The sequence below is a fragment of the Cyclospora cayetanensis genome, unplaced genomic scaffold (assembly GCF_002999335.1).
Source record: "Cyclospora cayetanensis isolate NF1_C8 unplaced genomic scaffold, CcayRef3 CcayRef3_contig_384, whole genome shotgun sequence".
Lineage (NCBI taxonomy): Eukaryota > Apicomplexa > Conoidasida > Eucoccidiorida > Eimeriidae > Cyclospora > Cyclospora cayetanensis.
In genome coordinates this window covers 1-10,325 of record NW_020312352.1, presented here as the reverse complement: position 1 = coordinate 10,325, position 10,325 = coordinate 1, and the positions used below count along the sequence as shown (strand labels likewise).

At 53.5% G+C, this 10,325-nt stretch overlaps 1 protein-coding gene across 1 annotated transcript; it reads left to right on the top strand.

The window, feature by feature from the left end:
• Positions 1-443: 443 nt before the first annotated feature.
• On the top strand, positions 444-5,816 carry LOC113146544 (RING finger protein PFF0165c-like; the record flags this gene model as incomplete). The annotated part of the gene is given in 16 exon segments (XM_026334212.1): positions 444-1,566; positions 1,912-1,998; positions 2,109-2,210; positions 2,480-2,621; positions 2,753-2,811; positions 3,158-3,259; positions 3,407-3,469; positions 3,637-3,734; positions 3,943-4,123; positions 4,237-4,317; positions 4,444-4,491; positions 4,656-4,800; positions 4,938-5,008; positions 5,134-5,191; positions 5,500-5,548; positions 5,771-5,816. Coding segments are annotated over 16 exon segments (2,455 nt in total), but the record flags the coding sequence as incomplete, so codon positions are not given.
• Between the last annotated feature and the right edge of the window lie 4,509 nt (positions 5,817-10,325).

Genomic DNA, 10,325 nt, shown 5'->3' with positions numbered 1-10,325 from the left:
AGCTTCATCATACTAGTGTTCTGACATAAGATCTTTAGCTCTCTCACTCTCTCTCGTCTGTCTTCTCTCTCCTTCTCCATCTCTCTCTCTCTCTCTCTTCCTTCCTTCCCTCTCTCTCTCTCTCTTTCTCCCCCTCTCTCTCTCTCTCTCTCTCTCTCTCTCTCTCTCTCTCTCTCTCTCTCTCTCTCTCTCTCTCTCTCTCTCGCTCGCTCGCTCGCTCGCTCGTTTTTGCTCGCATCCCGCTGCTTGGTTTCTGCAGTTGCCGTAGATTTCTTTGTTTACGGGTTTGGCTGTGACTTCTAGAGGGCTAGGCGAGCACGTGCGGTGTAGCCAGGAAGGCTTGCCTTTTTTGGCGTGCTTGCAGGGGTCTGTCTTTTCGACGCGGATATCCCGGAGAGCAGCAGCAGACGCAGCAAAAGCGGGGATGCGAAGAAGGGAAGCAGCAGCAGCGGCACCAGCAAGAGCGAGGACGTAAGTTCGGAAGAAGAAGAAGAAGCATTGCGCTCATTGCTAGTACCGGATGCCTCTGGCGGCTGCCCAGTAGCGAACGGCAGCGAAGAGAAGAGGAGCGACGCTGGCAGCGGCGATTCGGACTTGCGGCAGCTCAAGCAGCGCCTCCTTGCATGCAGGAAGTGGTCTTGCGAGCTCGTGCAGAAGCTTGTTTTGCAACGCATCCGCCCGTCTGAGCCAGGGGGACCCCTGCGGGAGGCTAAAGACGTTTCGGCTTCATCTTGTACAGAGGCTGCTCCTGCAGCACCCGTTGCAGCCTTACGCAGCAGTGCTGACAGCGATGAAGCTTCTAACGAGGCGAGCACACCGACGCCTTCAGCTGTTACCTCGGCGGCCGGTGCCCCAGCAACAGCAGCAGCAGCAACAGCAGCAACAGCAGCAGCAGCAGCAGCAGCAGCAGCAGCAGGCCTCTGCCCCAAATGTCTTTCGCTGCAGGCGGCTGTGCGGCGTCTGCGGCTGCGCGTTGGTGACTGGCGGACGAGGGCTATGATAGCTGAGCAGCAGCATGCCAGCACCGCTGCTGCCGCAGCAGCAGCAGAACTAGAGATTTCGCGGCTCAAAAAGCAGCAGGTAATGCTGCATGCTGCAACGGGAGCTCCTGCAGCGGCTGCACTCTTGACAGCAGCCATCAAAGGCGAGGAGATCCGGGAGGACGACTCGACGTTAGACTCTGCAGCAACCGTGCAGCAGCAGCAGCATTTGGCAGCAGTTGCGGCACCAGCTTCAACTACAGAGGGGGGGGGTGCAACAAAGGGTCAATCTCCGGCAAGCCCGGCGGTAGCTGATGGTGTGAGTGAGGAAGGCATGCAGCAGCAGCAGGAACGGCAGCAGCACGATGATAGCGGGGGTGAGGACGAGTCGGATTCGGTTGCAGTTCTGTCAGTTCGACTACAGCAGAAGGAGCAGCAGCTGCAGGAGCTGGTAGAGGAGCAGGCGAAGCTGAGGAAGGCTGCCGACGAAGCTGCGGCCATGCCTGTCGTAAAGAGAATTCAGATTATGAGCAGTCCTCCCTTCATTGAGCTCCAGCAGCTCTGTGCGGAAAGGGACTTACTTCTGGTGCGTGGGTGTCGGGGTTGAGAATCGAGCAGGGAGCGGTATCTGCGAGGCTTTTTGGACTCGTAATGGTGGCTGTGGCATGCAGTAAAATTCTCGTAGGCAGAGCAGACTGAACACTGGCCTAACGGATACGTCTCGTGAGGACGCTAGCCGACTGTTCTCTATGGAGTGTTGTGAGGAGAACGGTCTTACGGAGTGTGTGCTTGCATGCACAATGAATGACGAGAGCGAGGCGATGCAATAAGGAAAAAACGGAGGGATTCAAGGCACTAGGACAGTGCCTGCAGCCCTTATATATGTGCGCGTCAAAGAAAGGCGTTTAAGGCTCGGAGTTTGTGCTTGCAGGCAGCGAAGTCTACCGAAGTTGATGAACTACGGCGCGAGCTGCTGGCGGAGCAGAGCAAAACAGATGCAGCGTTCGACGAGCTGGCGGTACGATTCGAATGCTACGCTTTCGATGACACAGCAGCTGCGGGGACAGGCCTGACGCCCAAACAGCTGAGGGCTTAAAGGGGTGTGGAGGTTTTTGCGGGTGTGTGCAGCGGAAGCAAGCGGAAGCAAGGGAGCAGCTTTCTGAGAGGCTGACTTCTTTGTTGGAAGAGAACCAAACTCTCAAGGCACAGAAGGAAAGTGTCCTTCTAGAGGTACTTCGCTGTATATATATGTGTGTGTGTCTGTATGTGTTTCTGTATGTATGCATGTACGTATCTGCGGCTCTGGATGCCTCTGATTGTAAGATGTAGTTAACACGCCGTTTCTTTGCTCTGCGTGTGGCCACTGCCTTTGCGTTTCTTCCGCGCTGCTCCCCGGATCCGCCTTTCTTCATAGCACAATTTGGACCCTCTCCTATCCTTTTTGAATGGTGCGTCCTTCTATTAAAGTACATATGCGGCCCAATGCTTACCTGCTGTAGGTGAATGCCTTGAAGGACCAGCTGGAAGCCTCACGCCACATGCAACAACAGCTGGAGACGACGGCCTCCCAACGTGCCCTACAGCAGATGCAGTTGAAAATTCAGTATGACCAACTCAAGAACGCAAGCAACCAAGTGCTCGGTACGGATGCTTCCTTGTGCTCGCAGCTATTGCATCTGTACTGCTTCTATCCTCATGGAATCCTTGTGTTTGCGTCTGTTGCACATGCGACTCTCTTTGGCTGGCTGTTTCTGACTGCTTTGGCGGTACAGTGCGGAATGAGCGGCTCAAGGCTGAAAAACAGCGGATCATAGAAGCGTTGAAGGTCTCTGTAGGTTGAGGATTCCTCTTGCCGCTGCTGTCATTCTCGCGTCTGTCATTTGAGTTTGCTCTGGGCCCTGCTTTTGCTTCTTAAAGGCCTCCCTCTTTGACTTTTGATGCTCCCTGCGCCGCGCCGCCTCCTCCTGCCTGTGCAGTCATCAGCTGCGCGTTGCTGTTGCCGCTTCCTATGGGCTGGTGCCCAGCTGCAGCTGTACCTTTCTGCTTCATCACAGCAAGCTGCTGCAGCAGCAGCCAAAGTCGTGTGGATCTGTTTATGTGTGGCTGCACAGGAGATGAACTGCCTGCGCCTCAGCAGCTCTCTGCGTACTGCTGGAGGCACTGCCACGGATGCAGCAACGGCAGATGCAGCAGCAAGGGAAGCAGCCGTGAAGGAGGAGCAGACTTCGGCAGGTGCCTCGGCGGAAGAAGAGGGTTCGCGATTGCGGATCGAGCTAGAGGTAAGTATTGGATCCGACGGGAGGCAGCCGCTAAGGGGCCAAAAGGCGCTGGGGGCAGGCACTGGAAGCTCGAAGCGTATTTATTGATTTCTCCGTGGAAGGGGATCATGGAACATGTGTCATATGTCAGTACGTCGTTTGCTGCAGGCGATGCAGAGACGGCTGAATGAGCAGCAGGAGCTAGAAGCAGAGGTCTCAGAGCTTCGCCAGGTGGGAAAACTCCCAGTCACAGTCTGGAATTCGGCAAATGTGTGTGTTGGGCAAACGCCAGCGCTTCTATATCTTCTTTGGGTCCAAAGTCGCTACGGCCTGGCTGCTGTTGCCGATGCTCTTCCTGATGTGCTGCGCTTGCTGCCTGGCTGTGATTGCTGTTGCAGCAATACTCGCACGTTACCGAAGAGTTGGAAGAAGTGTCGAAGGCGTTCGAGGAAAGGCAGACGCACTATGAATCTCTTCTGAGGCAACTGAGGGAACGGTGGGGAAGCGCTTCCTCAGATGCTGCCCTTTGTCTAGCTGGTTGCTTGCAGCCGTGTGTCTGAAGAACGTGCCTCCAGCAGCAGGGGGGAGGGGGCTGTGTGTGCCTGCCGCAGCATACAGCGCAGCACTCATCTGGGGAGCTAGAACAATCACAGGACGTCGCTGCTTCTACGTTGCATTGCGTGTGTATGTCTTTTATCGCGCAGGGATGAGGCGCTGCTGCAGCAGAAGGCATCGGCAGAAGCAGCGCAGCAGCAGCTGCTGCTTTTGCAACGGATTGGACGGCTGCAGGATCAGAAGCTACAAATTGAGAAGCAGCACGTCGAGCAGTTGGCTGCAAGCGCAAGGGCGTTCTCGGATGCTCTTCAGCAGGCCCAGCGCAGAGCTGTGCGCAGAGTTTAGGGTTTACATTTTAGGGGGGTTGCTTGGCGCGTATTCGGCTCTTTAGGGGGCCTCATTAGGGAGCGAGGCGCATGGGGTGTATGTGCATTTGAGTGCAGGTCGTGGCAGATCAGCAGCGCGATGAAATTGCAACCTGCTTTGAAGCCCTTCGGAGCGAGCGCGAGAAGCTTTTCAAAAGCGTGCGGCGGCTCTTGTATCTAGACACAGGGGATTCAGCCTATGGGTTGTACTTGAGAGGTCAGGGTTGTTGGAGTTAAGGGTTGGACGCAAGGCTTTTCGCGTGTATGTGCTCTGTATTATTGCAGAACGACGAAATGACGCGGGAGCTGCAGTTGCTGACTGAAGCGAACAAAGTGTGTCACCCTTATTTAGACAATAGGTCGTACAAGTGAACGCAAGTTTCATTTCCGTGGGAGAGTTGTCTTCCTGGACGCTGTTTTCTTGTAGGCAGGGCACAGGTGCCGCGTGGTCCTTGTCTAATGGCGTGTATAGGTGTGTGGTTTGCTTGCGTCCCTAGGCATCGTCAAGTGTGCTCGAGCAGCACCAGACGAAGTTGCAAGCACTGGAGGCTTCACTCAGGAGGCAGGCAGAGGCCAGAGCGGAAGCGGATAAGCGACTCGAGAAGCTGAAAGAGAGACACGAGAAGCAGGAGCGCAAAAGATGTGGGCAGGAGTCTCTCTCTCATAGCTGGTGGATGCCTTTGAGGTTTGCAGTGCTCATAGAGTTGGTTAGCAGTTCACAGATTAGAAAGAATAAGGGAACGTTCATGATGTAGGATTGCTGTTGGTGATGTGCGCAGTGCTCGCGGCAGCGGAAGATCCCTCTCTGGCAATTAATAATTTGCTGCAAGAGGAAAATGAAACGATGCGCGTGAGTTTCGAGGGGAAGGGAAGGGAAGAGATGGGAAGCGGGCTCGGCTTTATGGATGCGTGCTTAGGGTTTGAGGCTTCAACACATGGTGGGTTGACTTAGAGCGTCATGGGCTTGTGCTTCAGCGGCGGCTTCTTTGCGGCGTGTGCAATGAGCGGTTCAAGGACCACATGCTGATGAAATGTGGCCACATGTTTTGCCAAGGTGTGCATATGGAACTGCTTGGTTAGAGTTGAGGGATGTCACGTCTTGAGCGGCCTTCAGCGCGCCGACAGGGGGGGGAGGGGGTAAAACGACAAAGGCAGCTTTTCGCAGGGCAAGAAGGAGGGGCACAAATTGAAGTGACCGAGTTGCAAGGCCGCATGCAAACCGGCGTGCAGTGTGAGGATTGCAGAGAGGGCGGGAAGTGGGTGGAGCCTTTACATGGGAGACATGGGAGAAACACGACATTGAGTTAAGTGTTTGGTCTGTAATTTGGCCGGTCTGCAGAGTGCATTGAGAAGAATGTCAAGGCGCGCAACCGCAAATGCCCACACTGCAGTAAGCCATGGAGAACACCCCCTTTCATGAAGGGGTTTTTTTCCGTTGACCTAGCTGGCTGTCCAGTATGTGCAAGTCGGAGTTGTTGGTAAGGGAGGGAAGGAAGGCGTGTAGCTAGCCAGTTCGCTACAGGCGAAACTTTTGAGGTGGCTCGTATCAGGTGAGGTCACGGTGACTCGAGAATCCCCTGGTATGGCGTGCTTTTTCACTGGATGCCCTCAGAAACGCAGTTTGACCAGAAGGACATTCGCAAGGCGTATCTCCATAATTGACGTTGGGCGGTTTTGCGGCGGCTGCTCGTACAGTTGAATTGCTTCAGCTGTCTGTGGCGCCTTGCCACTGTAGCTACATCTTTTGACTCTAATTGAGCAGACGCCCTTAGGGGCCTTGGTGAGGCCTTAGAAAAGGGTGTATTCACCCAAGATGCCTACACGGATCCGTGCCGAGGCAGAGCGCGTGCAACAATTTTAGAGGAAACTTCCTAGGGTGAACACAACGGGAGGGGCCCCGTTGGGGCCCCAAGTGCGGCAGTTGCAGGCCAGGCCACTGCGGCCGTCTCTAGCCCTCTATCTTTTATGCACCCTCCGCAGTGAGTTCTCTCCGGAAGAACGCTTTGAGGGTCTGCAGACGTCGCAAAAAGGGGGTTGCCGCTGGAGATCAAGTTGGGGGAGCAGTGGGGATGGCCTGCGGAGACTCCAATGTGACCTCCATCACTAAAACCTTAATGAGAATTGTCCTCTGCACGTGGATGGATATGTTGGTCAGAAGGCTTGAGCAGAGCGGTCTTTTGAAGCAGTTAAAGGTTGTTGCTACTACCTACGGGAGCCCTCAAGGGGCGTCTCTGCCTCTTGGGGGCCTCTTTATAGGTGCTTTAGGGGCTGGAATAAGTCTGCGATGGTATGAAACATATTGGGCACTCCACATGCGCTAGGCGAAGGGACTTTTCACTGTACTTTTCCCTGCGAGGCACGGAGTTTCCACACTGTTTACTTGGCAGTGCTTCTATCTGCACCGCTTCCATTAGAGCTACTTACTCGCGTACTATCTTTTTTGGTTTATATGAGATACTGGAAACACCGCATGACCCCAACAAACACAAGAAGTACGGGCCCTTTCTCTCACGCCATGCAGCAAGCAGAGGCATCTGCATGACGCCCTTTTGAAAACATATTCTTAACGGGGCTCCACTAGAGGCTTCTGCGGGGGCAGAACAATCCAAGGCCTTCATAAACACCTGTGAATTTCTTGAAAGTCCGAGAAAAGCACAAGGGAAGCTTGGCCAACTCCAAGAAGCGGTAGCGGAATGTGTCTGCCAATGCTGAACAAGACCACGTAACCCTGCGTCTCGCGAAAGCACGTCCACACTACTATGTTGTCGGTTTTTGAGTCCACCCGCGTTTTGTAGTGGGGCTTAGCTACACTTCCATGGTTTCACCTAATGACACTCTGCAGAGTCACCTATTTAATGTGGCTTTTCATATATCTAACTTGCTGCAGAATGGCCCTAGCTCAATACAATAAGAAGCATCATGTTTGCATGGGCACGGTATGTTGCTCTGTGAAACTCGCTGTAGAAGTTTGGAGTACCTGGCCGGTGCAGCTCAGTGGAGACCCCCTGTGTCGTTCCCCTCATGTCAGAAGGGAAGCGGTCATGGGAATGCGACAGTTCTTTTCCAAAAACGGTCAGTAACTTTCTGTTAGGTTCGTATTGAATCAAGCATGATGGGTTTCATAAATCAGGGCTCAAGTGGGGCCTCACACCAGTAGGAGTCTAGTTCTATCAACCGAACATGCATCAAGAGATTACAATGCCTTACCATTAAGATAAGATTCAGAGGCCCACCAATTGTCAAAGAAGCTGTCTTAGAACCAGGCTTTCGGGCTTGGGGTGCAACTAACTGTATTGCTTTTTATAGGGGCTCCGTAGAATGGCGCTCAACCCCAGCCCCAATAAAAACTTTGTAGAAAGTAATTGACCACTGCCTGAAAGTGCTCCCTCATTCCATGCTTACTCCCTCCAGAGTTCCAGACATGAGGACTGAGACAGCTAGGCTGAATGGAGCTGCGCCCTTCAAGCACTCCGACCATTCATGACTAGTTTTACAAAGCATATAGTGCAATCGCACACAACAGTGAATCTTCTTGTAACGAGATAACAGTACTCCAGCAAATTAGATCTACCAGCAGAAAAAGCCACGCAGTCAATTTTTAAAATACTTCTTGTAGAAAATTAGTAGAGTAGACAGCGTCGAATGTGGCTTAAGGCCCTACATACACCAGCAGCCTACCACATGCTTCGAGAATTTTTCATTTGTAAGCCCAAATATCCTGCCTTGGTAGAGCCTCCAGAAGCCATTTATAGCTGCATATAGAACCACGTGTTGCATGTCTTCTACATGTGCTGAACGCGCCTCAGGAAGGGAGAGAGAAAATCCTTCGGACCTCAATTGCTTTCGGTTTTGCAAGCGCAGGAACGCATGGCGAGGCACACTATGAAACTTCATTTGCTCTGTCTACGCATGCTGAACGTATGTAAGAGATTATCTCACATTAACTGCCCTTTTGGTGTGCCTTGCCTACAATAACAAGCTATGGATATGCGGAATTCCATTGCATACGCGACAGTTAGATGCCCTGTTGCAGGTACACCGAAGCATATACTTAAGGGGTCGACCCGAAGCCTGTAAGCTAGGGGGAATCACGGTGCAGTGGTTGTCTTTTTCCGCGACTCTGGTAGCACGCCTGAAGCTTCGCATTTAGGAAAGAGCCCTGTGGACCCATGGGAGTCGAAGGCTATGGTGTCTATGTAGCCAGACAGATCGTAGTTAGGCAATAAATAGCTGAACACTTTATGATTTAACATGGCATGATGGGCAAAGCGCTCGCACGTGGGCGAACAAGACTCGAATGACAGGCGGCCGCCCAGTACTTGGTCCAGTGGCCTCTGTCTACGCTGTTCTTTCTCTCTCTCTCATGTTGCTATAAGTGCTTGGCTTTCATGAGTCAAACTTATTAGGACAATCTCTAAATGCAGTAGACGAGAAGAAATAACGGAGTCATACTGCTGAGGTGGAGGCGCAGCACATCCCGCGGCTGGCTCCTTGCAGCAGACGAATGCCGTCGTTTCTTCCTCCACCCATTTCACTTCCTTAGCGCCTTTTTCAAGCAATTTCGACCTGTTTAGACGTTCATAAAGCCCTGGGTCGTCTGCTATGCTCGCCTCTTGTTCTCTGCCTAGCTCTCCCCTTATCTCCGTAGTTGCCTAGCCACCCCTGCTCATCCCTCCTGGCGTTGTCTCCCTCCCTCTCTCTCCTGTGAAGCTCGTCGAGTGGATCACAGGACCAAGGGGAGAGGCCCTGCGGAGGAGGAAGTCGGAAGAGTCGCGCCTGGGGCAGCAGGAGGGAGACGTCTAGACAGCAGAAGATGTCTGGCCCATTCTACTCTGCCCAGCCCTCCGCGCAGTTCCCACGTACCTCCCAGACTACCCTTGATCGCCATCGAACGGTTCGCTTTAATGACGATGGCGCCAACCCTGCACCTCCTGTACAACCGCAGGTCCTGCGCTCCCGCATTCCTGCTGCAGCGGCGGAGCCATCAGCAGCAGGATGCAAATCTGTGGCAATGAGCAGTGCTATGGGGCGTAAGCAGCCTGCTACATCAGCAGTGCTACGCTCGCAAGCTAAGGCTGCAGGCAGCGTCAACAGCTCGCAGAGCGAGGTGAAAGTGGCCGCAGGGAACGGCTCTCAGTCAATGACCAGCAGCACTCAGTTAGACGGCCGTTCGCATGTGCCACCCCCTCCCTCAGGCTCGAGTAGTCTCGGCTTTGGCTCACAGCAACTGCCTGCTGCTGCTGTCGCAGGCAGCAGCAAATTCCTCTCGCAGCACCAGCAACAGCGGGGCCGCCGGATCTTCGAGATCGAAGGCACGCCTTCTTCCTTGCGTCGAATTGCGGATGCTACTCCGCTGGGAGACAAAAAAAACATGAACAAAATCGCAAATGTCGCCTTCATCCCCTCTGCCCACACGATTTCTCGCAGTGGGAGCTGTCCGGTGTTCTCTCGATTATGCCCCCGACAAGCAAAGGGCCACGCGTCTCTCTTTGGGAATATTCCAGGCTACCAAGGAACCTGCGGGCAGCCGAAGAAAGACAGTCGAGAGCCGTATTTGCAGCAACAGCAGATGCACATGCTTCCCAGCCCTTGCTGTTTCGCCTCCAGCAGCTGCAACAGTGGATGTGGCCGCGGCAGGACGGCGCGTAGAGGCGCCCATCTTCCTGCAGAAGTAGCAGACTACTACGATCTGCAGCAAGAAGTCGTCTCACTCAGAGCCCAAAATGCAGCTCTTTTAAATGAAAGAAACGACCTGCTGGTAGGGCGGTTTGCCTCCAGCAGTAGCAGCTCCAACAACAACTAGTCACTTCTGTGTGTACAGATATATATGTGTACATGCGTGTGCACAACAGAATTCATAGGCTCCAGCCTTCAAATTCTGTGCAGCACGGAGTGGTACAAGTGCCCATTAGTATGCCACCCCACATCTCTGGCACGCATCTTGTGTGTGTGTATGTGTGTATGTGTGTGTATGTGTGTGTGTGTGTGTGTGTGTGTGTGTGTGTGTGAGAGCGGGAGAGAACAGGTGAGATCTCTAGTCACATAAGAGGATGGTGTGTCGTCTCTTGGTTGTATAAAAACATCTGAAGCTGTCGCAGGCTCTCCGACTGAGAGCGGGCTTTCTTGGACGTTGTGGTGGTGAGTGTGTTATGGGTGGGGGGGGGGTT